Genomic DNA, 19,273 nt, shown 5'->3' on the forward strand with positions numbered 1-19,273 from the left:
TTAATTAAAAAATGTTAGCTATTGAGTTTATTTTTCTCGTTTGCTGTAGCCATGGCTCCAGAGCAATGCTTCTACAGGTAACACAACCTGCAGTTTGAAATACTGGTGACAAATTCTATAGTAATGTAACATTATTGGAAGAATAAAAATTCTTTATAGTCTTGTGTGAAAATAAATGCTTTGACTTTATACCGAGGCCTATACTGACAAGACATGGAGCAACAGTTTGAAACTGAGGGTCAATTTAGATTGGATGTAAGGAAGAAGCTCTTCTCTCTGAGGGTGGCGAGGCCCTGGCACAGGTTCCCTGGAGAAGCTGTGCCCCATCCCTGGAAGTGTTCGAGACCAGGTTGGATTTTGCTTTGAGCAACCTGTTCTAGTGGAAAGTGCCCCTGCCCATGGCAGGGGAGTTGGAACAAAGTGTTTTCTAATGGTCCCTTCCAACCCAACCCAAACCATTCAGTGATTCTGTGATTTTAGGATAGAGTATTAGCATAAAGTTACCAGTGTTGATCTTGAGTCCCTGTTAATTGGAACCTCTGTCTCCTTGACCTCAGAAAATTACATTTCTTGCTTCAGCCATATCTTTAGGTGCTCTGAGAAGCTGGTTTATGGAGGTATAATTTCTTTGAAACTGAATGTCATGCCCTACTGAATGCTCTGTTTTGTGGAAGTTGAGAAGTTATGATATAAAGTTAACTGTAGAATATGATCTAGTGTTTGTTGACTTGGTCCTCCCTGAAGCTGCAAAGATGTGACAAGGCATAAATTAGCCATGGATGCTGTAGGCTGAAGTGTCCCACATCATGCTGTTTTGGAGATGGGAAACTTCAGTAAGGTGAAGTTGGTATATATTGGATAGATGTGGGGAGTGCACCTCTATGGGTTGGAGAGGCACGTAAGCTGCCTTCAAAGCTCAGCTCAAGGAGCGTGAAGGTGATGTTAACTTTTAGCTAAAACAAGGTATTTTCAGCTGACTGAACTCACTGGGAAATAAGGTAACTTTCCAGAGTTCAAATACCCATTTACTGCCTGGAAATAAGAACATTTTCGACTTCAGCTTCTCTCCATAGGAACATTAATGTCCTCAAGCAATTTCTAGCAGCTGTCTGCCTGTTGGTTTTAGGTATTACATTTTAAGATCTAAAACTGGCCTAATGGAAGCTGCAAAAACAAATGGCTATCATTTATCTTCTAAACGATTTGAAGTGCATGTTGCAGTGAATGCTAAACATAGCTCAAGTTTCAGCATTCGTTTTAATATTTCATTTTATATAAATATCATGATCAGGTAGTTACACTGAATGAAAGGCTGTCAAAGTTGGAAAGTTCTACTGCTCAGGTGCCTGCCAATTAAGATTTTATCTGTCGTTTGTTGAATTTTGAAAGACATGATGATTTTAAGTGCTGCCAGTTGAGAAAATTCATTATTATGGGCCACTGGACTCTAGATGGGAACAAGTTTATCACCAGACTTATTAGTGAGTTTGAAATTGGCATCTGCTGTGGAACAAAAATTGTTAGTTATTTAAAACATGACAAACAAAATGGGAAAAGAAAGGTTTGAGAGATGGCTGGCTGTTGGAAGAGTTCTCTCAAGCCATAGCGACTAAATGGTGTCCGGAACACAATTTCACTTTGCTAAATTAACTTGGAGCTGGGTGGAACATGCACATATATGTATGCAATTTGTCAGTGACTTGTGGAAAATATTAATAAATGACTAAAACCAGCCAGCCTAGGTGCAAAGCTAGAGTCAAGTTACCTTGTGTATTTGCTGAAGTTTGCTTTAGTCAGGAAAGACTTCAGGAAAAATTGCATGTCTGGTCCAACAGTAACCTTAGTCTGCGTTAACTTTTGAAGAGTCTGTAGCAAACCTGAACTTCATCGCTGAAATACCTCCTAACCATGATGATACTACTTCTGAACCATTTATCTGACTTGTTTTGGGAGGCAGTACCCTATGCCATTTGGTAAGGAGGGAGGTGTTTGTTTCATGTGAAGCCTCAGTTCTAACGCGTCTTGTTTTGGTTTGTGTTTTCAGGGATTGGACGGAGCTCTCTAATTTACTGCGTGCTGAGTGTTCTGTCTGGTGAAAGTCATGTCATCCATACTGCCATTCACTCCACCAGTTGTGAAGAGACTTCTGGGGTGGAAAAAGTCTGCTGGAGGCTCTGGAGGGGCCGGTGGTGGTGAGCAGAACGGTCAGGAAGAAAAATGGTGTGAAAAAGCAGTGAAAAGCTTGGTCAAGAAGCTGAAGAAAACTGGACAGCTGGATGAGCTTGAGAAGGCAATTACCACTCAGAACTGCAATACAAAATGTGTGACAATACCAAGGTAAGTGCTGTTGTGTTTGAAATTGTTACAACCACTTAAGAAATGACTAAATGTACGTTTAGGCTATCTGTGAACAAATCACTAAAAAATCAGGTGCATGCTTTTGATTCTTTAAAAATTATTTAAAACCTATATTGGATTTTTATAGTGCTTGCTTATAACTGAATCACATTTTTTGTGAAGTCACAATTTCTTTCATTTCACTTTTCATTACTATGTAGATTTCTGTTTGTGTGTGTTCTAGTGCTGCCTAACACAGCTCTTAGTTTGTAGCACTGCCTTATGCTGTTATTTAATAACCTTATCTATAATCGGGTAGGGGGGGTATACCTGAACAGACACTTTCATTTAAAAAAAAAAAAAGACTAGTTTTTCCTTGGTCAACACTTCAGTCATCTAATTACTTTCAGTTGTATCTGGTAGTTTCATTTAAATTGTACAAGCTGCCTCCATTCTCCCTTTTGAAGGGGAATTTTATCTTTGGAGGCAGGTTGTCTGAAGACCAGTTTATTTACTGTAATTGTTGTAATTGTTTAATGAAAATGCTTTTTGTTTAATAACCTGGGGTATTTCTAGAATTGCTCTTCTGCTTCTGTATGTATAAACATTTAGGTGAACGACTTGTATTTTACCTCTTTGACTTTCTCAGCTTAATTCATAGCAACTGCTGTGCGAGAGCAAGGGTGATGTTTGTAAGTATAATGCAGTCTGCTCTCGATTCATGTTGCACAGAAATCCCACTGAGGTGCCCAAGCAAGCTCGTTATGTGTGACTGAAATATCAAGTCACTTCACAGGTGTGTTTTTCTATGAAAAAGTGGGAGGATCTGGTGGCACAGGAGTATTCTGGGCACTTAGCCACTTGACACCTTAATGATTTCTAGGGGAGACAAACTGTGTCTGGTTTATGAACTTTACTTCTGTATGAGCACATTCATCCCAGCTACTTTTATCCTTTGTACTAATCATAGTGCAAACTAGATCTGACTGGTGTCAGTAATGATTTCCATATATCAAATGTGTTATAGCTGTTATCTGATAATCATTTCAGCATTCTCTTTTAGATTTGACACAGCTGTCTGAGAAAGGCATGAATATGCTCTGAATGAATGGCTTCTTCAATTCTGTTCTTTTCTCTTCACCTTTTGATCCTAATGCTGCCTTTTGCTTGTATTTTCTTCTCTAGAGTAGTCCCAAAATCCTCTGGGTTTCCCTTCTGCTTTCTTCCTTTTGCCAGGTGAAAACCAATCAATAATAAAATATTAGTGCTTTCTTGTCTCAGTGTATATCAGCAGACTAAGATTTGAACCTGTAGGGATATATATTTATTGAGATGACTCTGTGTATTTAACAACTCTTTACCATGACAAAGATGAAGTGCTTAAGTGGAAGGTGTTTCATATGACAGCAGTTAAATCTGCCTCGCAGAGATTCACTTGATACAAAGTGTGCCTCTAGGTTCTAGGGCTCTTAGACTTTCTAGAGCTCTCCCACAGGGATACTGGGACAGTAAGTATTGCTACTTCAGAAGGATAGTTGTCTACATTGAATTTTTTTGGAAGATCCAGACAATAGGCTAATAGATCACTATTTTTAAGCAGTAGTATGCCTGCATGGCCTTTTGTGTTAAAGGAGACATAGTAAATAATTCCTTAAAATGGAGTAAGAAACTGTGCTATACTCTGTGACCAACAGTTCTTGCTGGGCTGTGATGTACTGTTCTCATCTGTCTTCCAGTCAGCTGTAAAAAGGACTGGACCTGGGTTTCACTCTTCTTGAGTACCTTAGGAGTAAACCAGGAAGAGCTCTTCAAGTGATGTTGGCTATTATACAAGGTTGAATTTTAAACTAAGAAATGGCTTTGGTATTAGTGGGTGAGATGATACCAGGGTCACCAGCAGTGCTATAGAGAATTTTTGAGTTTCATAGTTGGCTTTTGAACTGTTGATATTATTTCAATTTGACAGCAGTAGTCTGGGTTCCCAAGAAGTAACGAATGTCAACTCAGTACTGTAATGACTTCTTGGAGATTCTTGTTCTTGGATTTAGTAAGTTAATGAAACCACTGCTTGAGTCCCACTTTAATGAATGTCTTAAAGATCTGCAGATCAGCAGGGATAAATAATAAAATGCTGAATTTGAAACTTTTTTCCTTCCTAGTCAGCAGGAAGTTTGTGGTGCCAAGCTGCTGAGATGCAGTTCTGATGTGACAGCTGGGCTAGCTTTCCTAATGTTGTTCTGCTTGGGGAGGGGTTTTGTGTGTGTTAGGTTTTTTTAGCCAGCTTTAGTTTTACTCATTAATGCTGTTTAATCTGGTGTAGATACTGACAAGTGTTGTGGGATGCTTCTCTTTGCCACTCTCACATTATTCCCTCTACAGAAGTTTCAGTTGTGGTTTTGCAAGTTTCTGGTTCCCTTGGAGGTTTCCAGGGTTTGATGCAGCATTAAACTCTATTATGCGTTTTTATCATTGAAACCTTAAGCAACTAAACTTCTATAAGCTTTTCTCAAAACCGAGAGCAGTTTGAACAGAAGTTGTATTAAATCACCTCTTCAGGAATCTGCGTTTCTTACTGTATGTCATCCATAATCCTGCTGAGTTAGGGTTGTGCTGCTTCTGTGCGGTTTGTCAAGGTGACTACACACTAGGGGAGGCTGATCCTGTGTGTACTACACAGAAGCTGCTCATGTGGTAATTAACACAACTTCTTATGAGACTAATAGAGGTTCTGAGAAAGCAGAAGCAAACAGATGGAGTGGGTGTTGGCATTGCACAGCAGGGGTGCTTAGCTCTTCATAAGTGGGTCAGTAATCTAGAGCAGAGGCTAAATAAGTACAGAGGTCCTTTTGACACTAGCCCTCTAAGTAATTTGTAGTTATCTTGCTGAATCCTCCCAGCAAGCCAGTGGGATTCTAATCACATAATCCCTGTGTGTTCTGAAACTAAATGTTGGCACATGAGTTCACTTTTCTGAAATACATGATGAATTTGGTGGCATTTAAGATCCTGCCTTCATACTTTCTTTCCCTTGCAGTTTTGACATAGGCACAAGAAGAGAAACAAAAAGCACGAACATCCTTCTTCCAGTGGAGCAGTTTCGTTCTTATTAACCTGGATTTTTCTGTTGGATCATAGAATCCTGGAATGGTTTGTTTTGGAAGGAACCTCAAGGATCATCTAGTTCCAACCCCCTTGCAGGGATGTCTTCACTAGATGTCATGTGCAGGAATATCTTCACTAGACAAGGTTCCTCAAAGCCCGGTCCATAGAAACTCTGTAACTAGTGATGGCTAAAATCCAAGCATTTTACAAATCAAGCCATGCCATGTGGTGAATAATCAACTGGCGTATTCATAGTCTGTCTTTGTTATTTAAAAAGTTGTTTCACTGGTGACAGCACAGAGTGTTGGAATCCAAAGTGGGGAAACACAAATAACTAGTTTCAGCGTGCCAGTATTTTGGTGTGATCAGCTGTGTGGGTTTTTTGTGTTAAAAGGAATATAGATATGCTTCATGCTTAATTTTTGGTGCTTTTGAATAAGGCCATAAAACAGTTGCTTTTGCGAAATGCCTGATAACGCACAACTAATAAGAGAGTTTAGTCAGGTCAAGTTTAAGATAATGTTGACCTGGACTGTGGTATCTCCTATGTTTTTAAAGCTGAAAAAAAGCAAAAGCAAAAAAAGTGAGGGATGAGCTGTAGCTGGGTTCATCTGTATCACAGGTTGAATTCTGCCTCCATGCCAATATTTGGGTAATGTGACAACTGTATTAGGTTTTTAATCTTCTATGAAGGGCAAGTAATAATGGAGATGACCTGCCTATATGGAGAACTCCCAGGCAGGTGTAATCCTCATTTCTAGCATGTCAAAACAATTGACTCTTCCCCAGAAGAGTCCATCTTTCCCTGTATTTTCCCTTACCTGTTACTGCACTCTCAAAACACTACTTTACCTCATCTCCTTGCAGGCAGTGTCCCTGTTCTACTGCTGGCACGGTCTGCAGGATACGGTGTTGAACTGGGCCATGAAACCACCCAGTGCATAGGTGCACCTTCTCTTTTCTTCCAGTCTATGCAGGAGGATAAACAGGTGCCTCCCATCACTCCCAGCATCTCTAGCTTCCATTTATTTTAGCTTTGAATATAGCTCTGGTGTGTGCCCTGACAAAGGCTGTTCCTGGTTGTGAGGAAGGATACGGCTAAAACATGCATCTATAACAGTATGTCTCTGTTTTCTTTTTCCATGTGTTTGTGTACTCGTCTCAGTAGTATGGAAGGGTTTGATGCATCATCAAACACCTTCCTGATTGATAACTTAAACTCTCTACTATTAATGTCAATAATTTTTTGTTGACTTTAATAGTAGTAGTTGTATTACAGTTATTATGTAAACTTGCTTTTGATACTGTATGTGTGGAATGATACTTAACACTTGAATCTCAGCGTTAATGGGAGGACCCGAGTTTCTGCACAGGAGGTAAATTTTATTGCTGCTTCATATTAAACTACATTACAAAAGCAAAGTGGTGTTGACTGTTGATGAAAAGCCATCTGGCAGATTTCTGGCTGAAGTAAGGTTTTAAGATCAATTTTCTTCAATCCCAATTTAGAGATTGTTTGCTGGGGTGATGGTACCATGCAGGTGCTGTAGAGTCTGAGGTGAAATGCAGCAGTTGCTTCCATAGCAGAGTGAAGGCTAATGCTCCTGCCAAGGTCTTGCTTTGCAGCCTGCTTTGACATTAGTTTTGATATTATCTGAAAAATGCTTTTTCTTGCAGTTCAGTATGTGTGCAGAGAATGTAGTCTTAAATGTGCTCTCTGTCCTCCTCATTTAAGATGAGGAGAGCATCCCTGTGCTATTGTTTTCAGAAGTGTATCTTTTCTTCCTTTTCTGCAACCTCCCAGTTCTGACTTAGAAAGTGAGAGGGGCTCATATCCTGACATCAGGAATGTAGGTGATCTGTGGCATTTTTAGTCCACAGTTAAACTTCTAAGGCACCTGGCTTCTACTTCCAATATGAGATGAATTCTGAATTTTTGTACCATCTAGAGTCAAAGAAAAAACTCTACAATGGGTTCCATGGTTTTGGGAATGTGGAAGATTTGGAGGGAGTGTTGGGAATGTGAAGCAGGCAAGGAAGTGGTTGATTGGAATTACTGACCATCTTCACTAACGCTGGTGTTCCTTTGAGCTTGTTAGGATGAAGTAGTAATCTTTCAAATATTTTAAAGCCATACTTGTATATTTTTCACTTTAGCCAATAGTGAAGCTTGGTAATTTTTTTAACTGCTATCATGGAACCAATCACATCCTGATTCTTCCTTAAGAAAGTAAAAATATAATGATATATGTCATATATATTGACTGCTTCTGAAGGCTGTAGTGTTTTTGGGTTTACTTATTGTTTAGGTGGTATTTTTTGTGAATTAAATATCCAGGAGTTTCTTTTCCATGTGACTTCTGAGCTTAAAGGACTGCTCTTGATTTTAAAGTGAATAATGCTGTTGACATTTAACTACTTCTCTTATATTTACTTATGATGTCCTGGAAAAAAATCCAATATATCTTAATTTTGTCGTATTTCTGATGTCTTCTACTGGGCAAAGAAACATCCTGTTCAAAGATGGGACAACTGATTGGCACTACTGTTTGACAGCAAAGAAATATTTTAAAATTACAGCTTTTTGATGCCTTTTTCTTCAGATACCCGAGTAAAAAGTAATTTCTAGTTTAGGTGTAAAGAGTACAGTTTTTCTTGAATAGAACTTGTTCCATCAGTTAGCGTGTTTTCTTGAATTCCTTGGGAGTATTTGTCAGGAAAGCGATCACATACCTGCACGCAGTAACCTACTTTTGAGAATGCTTTTGATCACCAGTAGAGCAGAGTTGTCAAGCTGATGTGGCTTCTGGAATAGATTGTTTTCAAGCTGTAATATCTTTCCCCAAAATAGGTTACTTCGGAGGATAGCAATACAGAAATCAATTTGCTCCTTCTCGAGGTAAAGCCATAGGAGATGGGTGATTTCAGGAGTTAAACTGGGGAGGAGGGAAAGTTTCTCTGGAAACTGGTTTTAGAAGAGTTCCCAACATCTGCAAAGCAATGAGTGAGTTAGCAAAGAGGACAGCACTAGGCGGTTGGATTGGCATAGTAGATCCTAAAATAACATTGCTGTCCAGACAGAGGTGAAGTCTGTTTTCCCAGAAAGAGAACTTGGCACTGTCCAATAGTTTGTAGCAGAGCTGGGATAATTCTCTGTTCAAGCTGGGGGATGGACATTGATGTTTAATCATAGCTTTATATATAAAGAATACCCTCAAACCGCATACTATATCTCTGTCTGGATGCATTCACTTAGATGTAAATTGGTTCTCTAAATGTTTCAAGACAGTTGAACATCTTCAGCTTTCAAAAATAAGTATATTTAAGACAGTACTTCAGAATTCACTGAAGTACTATTTTTATTGCTGAGATTACAGGAGGAACATGCTTGTAATTTGTTTGTTGATAAACTGACTCCCTTTTCTGATGACAGGATTATTGAGGATGAAGCACAGGCCCCTCTGTTTTTCTCTTGTTGGAATTTCAATAAAAATAATGCTTTAGAACAAAGCCAAAGAGATCTCTCCTGGAAGTAAAGCAAGAGAGAGCTGAGATGTTGAGAAGTGTTGGCCAAGATTAGCTTCATAATACCCTGATCCTCCCTGTGATATCTGGTGCTGGGAATACTTTGGATGTGCTCACTGGAACTGTGTAGGAGGAGGATCAAACTGCCCTTGCTCTTCAGTCCCATAATTATGGTGGGACTGAAATATTGTCTCTGCTCTCTGTAAAAGACTAAAGGATATGGTTATAGACAAAAGGATGCTGGCCCTAATTACATGTGTGCAAAATGACACATTCAAACTCTGGGTTGCAGAACACCTTTAGATGCTGCGTGGACATATAATGGGAAAATAAAAATTCACGTGAGGTTTGACTTCAAGTCTCTGAAATTTAATTTCTGAACTCAAGTTTAGCAGTCAATAAGACAGTGTTGGTAGTGTAACCTCCATCTGTTTGAAAAGCACTCCTAGGCATTTTCTTTAACACTACTTTAAAAATCAATTCAGCCTGTTTTATCAAAAACTAGACTTAAGATGTACATAACTGGTGGTCCCTCACAAATTTCTCAATTTCTTTATGCTGGTGGAAGAAAGGAGTCTGTTCAGACAAACTAACCACATGGAAATACCAGCTTGTCTAGTATTAGTATTCCTTAATTATACATTTTTTATATGCTTACTCAGGGAAGGAGCTGGATAACTTGGTGGTGCTTTTCTTCAGAAAGAGACTTTAAGTAAATGCCTTTTTGAAACCTGTTGTGAAAACAGTGTGTTGAGCATTTCTTAGTAAAAACATTTGTAAACTGGTCAAAAGTGTCTCCAGGTCCTGTTTATTGAGAGGAGCCATCATGGGTGGGGTGTGACAGAGGGCAGTGAATGGTCAAAGCAGAGTAAGCCAAAAAATTAAATACTGTTGTAGCCTAAAGTTAATTTTTTTTTGCTTTCTCCTATTTGATTCATAGTGTCAGTGTATATCATATATAGAATAGGATGCAGAATTAACATGTGCTTAAGATAATAGTTTTTTCCTCTCATGATATCCTTTTCCTCTACTACAACTTACTAGACTGGCCATTTAGCAAAAAGGCTTTATTCCTGATATTCTCCACTGTGTCTGGGGAGACCTTAGAGCCCCTTCTGGTATATAAAGAAACTCCAAAAGAGCTGAAGAGGGACTTGGGGCAAGGGCCTGGAGGGACAGGATAAGGGGAATGGCTTCCCACTGCCAGAGGGCAGGGTTAGATGGGATATTGGGAAGGAATTCCTCTCTGTGAGGGTGGTGAGGCCCTGGCACAGGTTGCCCAGAGAAACTGTGGCTGCCCCATCCCTGGAAGTGTTGAAGGCCAGGTTGGACAGGGCTTGGAGCAACCTGGGCTAGTGGAAGGTGTCCCTGCCCATGGCAGGGAGTTTGACTGGATGAGTTTTAAGGTCCCTGTCGATTGAAATTAAGAGTAGCAGTTGTGTTCCAGTGTAATTGAGTGAGGTTTAATTATAAACTAAAGGTTTAATTATGTAACTAAAACATAACTTCACTTGATTTTTGGCACAGCTGTGGCTGGTGTTAAGGACTGAATTGCTGTAGCTAAGGTTAAGCTGTAGTGTAGACATAGCTCAGGTTACAGCATCTTAGAATGATGTCATCCTGAAAAAGGAAGTCTTAGAGTATTAAACAAAGATACTTAGGGCTGCCAGTTTTAAGCTCGTGCAATTCAGGAAGCCATGTGACTTACCCACATAATTTGTTAGAGTTGGTATGCCAAGCAGAAAGTATTGGCGTGTCGTTTGAGCTAGGTCAACGTGTAAAAATATCAATGTGCAAGATACTTGGCCGGTAGCAAAATGCTGTATAGTTCAAAGGAGCTTGTCTCTCGAGTCAGGAGGAAAAAATGTTGAATTGCGGGGATTATTTTGTGTACTGACTGGAGCACTGGATAAAGGCTCAGGGGATGTGGATTCTGGCCTTGGCTCTGCTGTTTTTTCTCAGGTAACCTTAGAAGCTTTTAGTTTGCTGTAATTTTTCAGTCTATAAATTGTGATTTTTTTTTTTTGTAAGGTTTGTGATAATACCACCTTCACCTCACTGCTGTAGGCTGTATTATTTATTTACAGAGTGAGTGTTAAGGTATTTTTTTTCTGCTGTAGTATCAGTGATGTGAAAACAAATTGAAATGAGCTGTTGGAATTTGTGAGATTTCTTTATGTTCAAGTTACTGTTGCTTCTCGTTAGGATTGCTTTAATGATAAGAAACAGGAAGAGTCAGAATCAAAAATAAGTGTTAAAGCTTGCTTCATTTTTTCCATGCAGTTAATTGTCAGGTTAACAACTGATGCTGGGGCTGTTGAGTTTTAGGCAAATGAAAAATAGCTGCCTGTGATTACTTTAGTGACTTACCTGCTCAGTCAATCCTGGTAGAAAGCTCTAACTTGGAAGAATTATGTCTGCATGTGGCAGTTCATGCTGCCATTAAGAAGATGTATTAGTAACTCAAGAAAAATATGTTGACTATGCTTTATTGTCAATACTGACCCCTAAATTTTCTCATAAATAGTATTTATTTTTTCTTCAGTAAAAGATTCTGTCTATGCCCAGCCCCAGTCAATGCAAAAGTGTTCCCTGGCTTGGTGTGGTAATTCATGTCTTTATATCCAGCCATTATACTCTACTGTAGAAGTCAGCCAATTTAGTTTTCTTGGTACTGCAACAAATCACCTGAGTGCTGTTTTTACTAGTGTGAATGTTCTATGACAACCCACCCAATTTTAGAGGAAAAACTTCCTGAATGTGTAGCTCAGGCTGTTGGTCCAGGAAGAATTTATGGGATAAACAAGATACTGCAGTTCTTTTGCTGCTGCAGCTTTGAACACAAATAGCTGGTTAATAGGCTCCCTACTGATTTAATCCTGCTTGTAATCTACACCTGCTAATTTAATAAAAGTAATTTCCCATGCCTTGTTTACTCCTTATTTTTGTTCACTTACTCTGACTCGCCTGCTGCGCTGATTGGTGGAAAACTTCTAAAATTTACTGTGTGCAATGCCGTAGTCTCATCATGAGCAGCTTTCTTTGGCTTCTGTCACAGTGCATTGTTTGACGCCGGCTGGCAGGATGCAAGAGAACAATCGGGAGCTGGAGTAGGTTCACATCTCGCTGCATATGCTTCGAAATTGGCAGAAGAACAGTGAAGTTGGGGAAATCCCCTTGAACAAGGGCTGCACAGTGGTCTGACTTCAGCATTTGTTCAGAAAACGATCCTCCAAGTTGTGGCTTCTCGTTACAAAATGTAAAAGCAAGTTTCAGTAGATGAAGAGGTGAAAATTTTCACTTAAAATCTCTGCTCGTAACTGTAGGTAGATGGACCATCTCTTTGGATGCTTGGTCTGTTTTCTTGGCTCCCGGATAGAGAAAAATGTGGTGCAAAAGAAGCATACCCTTGACTTTTGCTTAAGTGCAGAATTTCAAGTTACTGGTTAGTTGCATTAGTGAGTTACCTCCCTGAACAGCTCTTCACTTCCCCTTAGTTTTGTGGGAGGCTTCAAGTTGAGTTTCTCTGATACTTAAAAAATTTTAATTCGTGCTGTAGTTTTGCAGTTTTGAACATGAAGAAAGGCTGATATGAACTGATGCAGAATCTCGCGGCTTTGTGAGACTGAAAGTCATGTTTGAAATGGTGTTTGACTCTCAGGTGTTTGGTAGAAAAAAATCTTTTCTCTTTAATAGATAAATCAAATGTTCATCTCAGGGACTCCACCTGCATTTTCTGAGAGTGGCTTGTGAACCTTGCTGTGTAAGCCTACACCAGTACAACCTTCAGTCACTAGAGCTAATTGATAATTCATTTCTGTCTTTCTATCCTAAATACACCCTTCTGTTATGGGGGGGGGGAGGGAACTTGAATATAAACTTAACAGGGAAAGAGTTTAAGTATGCCCATACTGATGAATTCCACAAAGCTAATAATGAAGATGCCTTTTTTGATTCAATATAGAAGGAAAACAGAAGACCTAGTGAAGTGACTGCACCTGCTGCAAGCTGCATTGGTGGGAGCCATGTAAAAAATTCTGTAATACTCTGTTCAATGATGAGAAGACATTTTTACTGGAGTCCAGTGTCACTGTGTTTGTTCATCATGTGGGAGCCCTTCAGTGTTGAGGCCAACAACCACAGGCATTCCAAGAAGGATTTAATCTGCTCTCCTGCCAACAGGAAGCCACATAACCGTTTACTTGGTTAATGTTCCTCGAGCCTTTGAAACTCCCATCTTTTTGGCTGCCACAGGACAAAGAAAAAGAGAGAGCAGGGCAAGTGCCACCTCAGCAGAGAACAGGTGTTGGTAGATCAGGGTTGACTCCTCGTAGGTGGAGTGAGAAAAAGAAACTGCCGGGTGTCCTGGGAAAGGGCTTTAACTGTTAAGCAATTGCGTGTGAGGCAAGAGCACTTGTCGGCATCGTCTTCAGGTGTGTGTCCTGGGTGTGGATCATGAGCAAGATGTCGAAGACTTCAGGACTGGGCCATGCTCTTAACACATCCTTTCTACCTGAGCTCAGGAAACAGACTTTGATTCTTGTTCTAGGGGTGTCCTGCATACTCAGCTTTTCTGTGGGCATATCTAACTAATATGGGGTCCTGTATTCTCTTCTGGGCCTGAGGAGACAGAGGCCTCTGGTTAGGCAGCTTTGCTGTTAGTTTATTGATTTGGCCTTAGCAAGAGTGGATAAGGCAATTTAATATCTCAGCAAACATGCTAAGTGCGTTTTATAAATAAAATACTGGTTTCTTGCGTGGGAACAGTGAGACTCTTCAAACCTTTTTATGGTTTCCTTGCTAGCTGTGGATTTTGTTTAATATTCCTCATAAAATAAGGACACTGCTGGAGTATTGGTAACATCATTGACTTAATTTTGTATTTATTTAGCAAACAGTGACTGGCACAAGTACCATTCAGTTCTCTTCCATCAGTATGTTGCTTGAGGAAGCTTCCTCTGAGTGTCAGTCTTTTAACTTCCTTTGAAATACCTTGTAGGAAACACCATATGCCTTAGTAATGTAATATTTGATGTTTCCCTGAGTTTTCACGGAGATGTGGATCAAGGTAAATGTATTCTCTGCTTTACCAGTTTTCTGCCAGGTGTGCATTGCTTGGGCTGCAGCAGGGTCACTCAGGGTGTAATGACCTCCCTGCATTGAGCAAATCACATTGTATATCCTGTGCGTGTTTGTTTCTTGAAATGGGTGTGTAATTCATCAGTTTGAAAAAAAGTGTTACAAGAACCTGCAACTGTTGTTCTTGCCTAGTTAACATATTTTTCTAGGACCGTGGACGCAGTAGTTTGAGAAAGTTAATCAAAATATCTCGTGTTTTCTCAGCTGTCCACGAGTTGCAGAACAGCCCACGCAAGCGGCAGCATCAGCCACTCACCCACTTGGAAGATGATGGACTGGTCGACAGAAATTATTTGACTTGGCCCTTGCTTGGTAGCTGTACCTGTGAGCTTGTGGGACCAGCTTTCAGCACACCTACTGTGACTAACAGTGCTTAGAGAACTTGAGATAAAGGTCATTTTTTAATGCCTGTTGAAAATATGATCTGTGAGATTTCTCTCTGCTTTTAACAAACCAATTTGTTGTGGATGTATCAGCCAGTATTGTGATGGATGTGTCTTTATACACAGGTAGTGTGTCCTTGGACACTTCTGAGTCTCTTAAGGTCTGTTCAGAATGGTACAGAGCCCTGAGTGTCATCTCAACCTGCTGCCTGATTATCATCATAGAATAGTTTAAGTTTCTAAAGATACTATGAGAAACTGCAGCAGTCGGAAAACCTTTATTAGATATAGTACTGTAATGAATGAGAGCAGGAATTCCAAGTTACCATTTCAGGAATGCCATCTTAAAGCATAAACATCCACATCCTCAGCAGTTGTGGGTCCATGTGATAATAGGTTTTTACTTTTATTTTTTTATTATTATTATTGGTTTTTATTTTTTTTTTTATTTGGTTTGGTTTTGGGGTTTTTTTTCTGTCGTTGTTGTTGGTTTTCCCTCCACCCCATGCCTGGTTAGTCTCTGGAGAGCTACCATTGAGAATGCTGTTGTGCACTTGTCATCTTCACTAGATGCAGGGCACATAGAAGTCACTGGTTTTGTGGCTGTTTTTGAGCATGTGATTAGGGGGAGTATTTCTGTGCTTTGGTTCTTATCTCCAGTAAGTCTGCATCAGCATTTGTGAGATCAGAGCTGCTGAAAGCTGTGGTGTTTGTTTGAGAGGAGGGAACTGCTGGGCAAGTTTCCCAAGGAAGCTCTTAGCTCATGATTTCCGTAGGCTGCTTTTGCATGCTCCACATCTTTGGTCTCTGAGCACAAGACTTGTGGCCAGCTCCCTGCTGAGTCTTGAGGAAGGCTGAGCTGTGCTGCATGTCTTTTGTTTCCCAGTCCTGAATACCATCTCTGTGCTGCTCGACCTTGCCATTCAGAAGTTTTTCAAGGTCTGCTCCCCACCTGACTTTTGAAGAGAGAGTAAAAAGACTCCTTGATGTAGAGTCTGCCTCTGAACAGACCATATGGACAACAAGAAAAGAAATATTTTACTTCGCCTTGCTGTCTGTGGCATCCTGGGAAGATTGCTCTTGAACTTGGAGGTGCTATCCTTCCAGCATCTCTTAGCATTGAGAGAAAAATAAAGGTAACACTGATTGTTGTTGGCAGCACTGGGCTAGCATGTCAGGATTTGGAAGTAGGCAGGAGGATAAAGTGCTTTGAAGAGGCCTGCCTTATATCTGTAGTTTTTGCCTTAGTAGGTAGTTTGTTGCACATGTGACCAGGAGAAGTGTGCCTTTAGAAAAGGCAACAGAAGCATATACTGTTCATCAAGATGACTTGTTGCCCTGGCACTCTGCAAAACTGGAAGGAACTAACTACTGGCCCTGAGAGGAGCACTGGGAAGCTCAGATGTTGGGCTCTAACAGAGTATCTTTTGTACATCACGTTCCACTTTTGTGTCCCCTGTGGACATCCTTGAAGTTTTAATCTGAAGTAAATGGGATTTATTCAATGACTTTTTTTCTTTTCCCACAGTGTTAGAGAGGTTAATTGTATCCTGTGCCTCCTGCTTTTCTGGCTATTTTGATGTGTTAATTTTTTAGCATACATCCATTTATAAGGAAGGTTATTAAGTCATTTTCCTCGGTTCAGATGCTGCATTTTGTATTTGATGTAGTGATTTTGAATATACTTTATAAAGTTCTATGTAAACTTTATTCGTGAAGGCATTCTGAAAGATGAGAAGTTGTGTAATGGTTCCTGATTTATATTTCACTAAATATGCACATACATAAATATCTTTTTCTTGGATGTAGTATGTCCTGAATGTGTACGTGGGGAGGAGGGAGGCAGGGAGAGAAGGTACAGTTACCATTTTGAGCAAGTAATCTGTGTTGCATGTGCTTGAAGAATAAAAGTCTGATTTTGAATTCTGGGGGAGAAGGAAAACCAGTTTTATTATTTTATTTTTATTTTATTTTTTTTTATTATCACTATAAAGCCAGTTGCTTAAATAAGTACATCTGAGGGTCTGGAGACACTTGAGGAAGGTCTCGTAGTTAGAGGAGCTGAGTGTCCAGCTGACAGTTTTGCCATTGTTTTTTGAGCTTGTGCTGAGAGAGAAGTCTCTGCTTTCAGTTCTGCAAAAACTCTTTTTCTGGGAGTCCGGGACTGTCTTAGGCATTACATTACATTCTTTTCCTAGACTTATCAGACTCTGTTTCTCCTTTGAAGAATTGGAGAATCTGATGGCAAACTGCCTGTCCACCTCTACTTATGTAAATATTTATTTACTCTGGTTGCTGATACTACCTTTTAACAGAACTTTTCTAGGGGTCTGGTTTTCTACCCCACAGTAGAAAGCCTGATTTTCTGCCACAGAATGGTCTCCGTGGAAGAACCTTGTCCATTTCCTCTAAAGGACAAGTGCCACTGCAGATCTGTGTAAATAATTTTTAAGAAAAATTCACGCTAGTGTTTTTTATGTGATATTCCTGAAGTTTTAGCTCATCCCTCTATCAGGTGCTTGAAAGAGAAGTTGTTATTTCATACTGAATTCCTGGATCTTTGCATTTTGTGTTGCAAGAAAATGAGATCAAGACCTCTGTGTAACTTCATGTCATTCTCAAGCGGGAGTGAACTGCTGTAGCTTCGAGTCATTCCATTTGATGAATGTGTGTGCCTGGCTATGTGCACTTAAGTGAGCAGATGACATTTTGTCACTGTAATTTGGGATGATGGAGATGCAAGAGAAAACATCGGTCAGTTCTGCAGGGATGCAAAATGATTCGAAGAAGGAGTATGGTAGATATCTCATGAAAGGAACTTCGTGTTGTTATTACAGATCACTTTGTTTTCTCAGTGAGCATAGTGCAAGTAACCTTTCCCCTGTCACCCCCAGCATGGAGAAGAGAAACCACGAGCAACATACCTTTCAGTAGCTGAGACACTTAGGCCTGCCAAACTGGATTTTACAGAGAGCTTTTGTTCAGGCAGCTGTCTGTACAGCTCGCTGAGGGGCTGTTTGCAGAGACAGGTGCTCTCTGGTTTGTAGGCATTTTAGGCTGTAATAGTGTAAAATGCTAATTTTTAGTATATAGAAAGGACCATCAAGTCAGAATATAAAGGCAGCTACTCACATTTTCATCTGAAACCCAGAGTTAAGGGAACCATGGTCAGGTAGATTTGGTAGGAACTTTCTGTGCTGAATACAATACTACATGTAAGCCAATGAACTTTTTAAATTACTGACTTTGTTTTGTCTCTATTACACCTAAGCCTTTCAGTTCTGTCTTTCCTATTACTGGAGACTTTGAAGACCCTCTCTGAGCTAGCTCCAAAGGTTTGGTGTGTCACCTTAGCTGCTCTTGAGCCTCAGTTGCATCAAGGAGAAGATAACTGGTGTGAGAGGAAGGATTCTGTTCTTTCATCCGTCAACTCATTGAGCCTTTTCTCAAAGGTTGTATCAGTGGAGCGTAGTGGGCAGTGTCTTCACAGGAGTGCAGCTTCAGTCTAGGTGCACCAGTGATGAACCAGAGCCTAAGTCAGTGTAGTAAGTCTGGTAAGTGTTAGGTTAGTATAAAGATATTTGTGTGCTTGTGCTAAGTAACTTCGCTAGTTCAAGTGAAAAACCCGATCATCATTTATGGTTTTATTGCGTTTTTGGTGCTTAGTCTTTGAGTAAAAACGTAAGTGAAAACTGGTGTCAGGCTCAGTGCAATAGGGAAGACTTTGCGTGAGAATTCTAGAACTGGAAAACTTATCTTTCATTCTTATCTACCACTTTAAAACAGATAAAATGGAGAACGGTCACAGATTGCTGAAATTATTTTTCGTTTCAGCCACAGCTCCAGCCCTACAAATGCCTCAGAAAAAATAGAGGCAGACAAATTAGATTTAGTGGAGGAAAGGCTCATGATTATAAGGTGCAGGAGAAAGACAAATGGAAAAGATTGCCTTGAGCGTGAACTTGGCAAACTTGTTAGTGGCTGCAGATTCTGAAAGATGTTGAAGATTCAGGAAGGAAGTTAGGGGCTTAATGTAATACTTCACAAATAAGCAAATTAAATGTCCAAGACCATTCTGTAATGTTTTCTCTAGAATACTGTCTTTGACTAGCACAATGCTATTTGCATTTCAGGTTTTATTTGTCATATTTCTAGTGCTACCACTTCAGGTAAAGAGGAGGCTGTCAACTCAGTGCCTTTTTAGCTCCTCTAGAGCTGTTCCACTTTGCAAGACTTCGAGGAAGAAAGTATAACTGCAGTTATGAATTGTGGCAATGTTTAACCATTTCTGCTTAGAGTTTCTGGTACTTCACATGTAAATATCTTTGAAGGGGTTCTACCTGCTTTCATCTGAGGCTGTGCTTGTTGCAAGCCCTGCATTTAGTATAAAAAGTACCTTGAGCACACAGTATTGCCAAAACTGTATGTAGTGGTAGGATAATTATTTGTTCATTCTATCTCTCAGTAAAAATTGGTAATAAATTCAACAACCAGTGATATACAGAGACAAGTCTAAGCACGTGTGTGGTAGGTTTGGTGCTCATAGGGTACTGTTTAAATTGTGCTGGCTTCAGGTTCTTTCAGCTACAGCCTCAAATGAAACAGCATCTCTATAAAAATGAGTATCATTGACAAGACCTACCACCTTTATCCCTGGTTGTATCTGCTGTTTTGCAAAGGCATTTGGGGAAAGTGTAGGGATGGAAAATGCAGGGATGTCTTGGTGTGTGCAGCGCAGTGCCGTGCGTAGGCACCAACTTGTTGATGTTGTGGCCACGAATATTTGG

The 19,273-nt window shown here is 40.0% G+C and overlaps 1 protein-coding gene across 3 annotated transcripts in view; it reads left to right on the top strand.

Annotated features, from left to right (window-relative positions):
* Positions 1-2,040: 2,040 nt before the first annotated feature.
* The window catches only part of SMAD2 (SMAD family member 2), a 38,570-nt gene continuing 21,337 nt past the window's right edge, over positions 2,041-19,273 (top strand). For all 3 annotated transcript variants that reach the window (XM_008928618.3, XM_018078776.2, XM_008928619.3), the window contains exon 1: positions 2,041-2,337. In XM_008928618.3, coding sequence (XP_008926866.1) covers positions 2,102-2,337 — 236 coding nt within the window. In that variant the 5' untranslated portion in view covers positions 2,041-2,101. The remainder of the gene's footprint in view (positions 2,338-19,273) is intronic.

The sequence above is a fragment of the Manacus vitellinus genome, unplaced genomic scaffold (genome assembly GCF_001715985.3).
Source record: "Manacus vitellinus isolate BGI_N305 unplaced genomic scaffold, ASM171598v3 scaffold_42_pilon, whole genome shotgun sequence".
In the NCBI taxonomy this organism is placed as follows: Eukaryota; Metazoa; Chordata; class Aves; order Passeriformes; family Pipridae; genus Manacus; species Manacus vitellinus.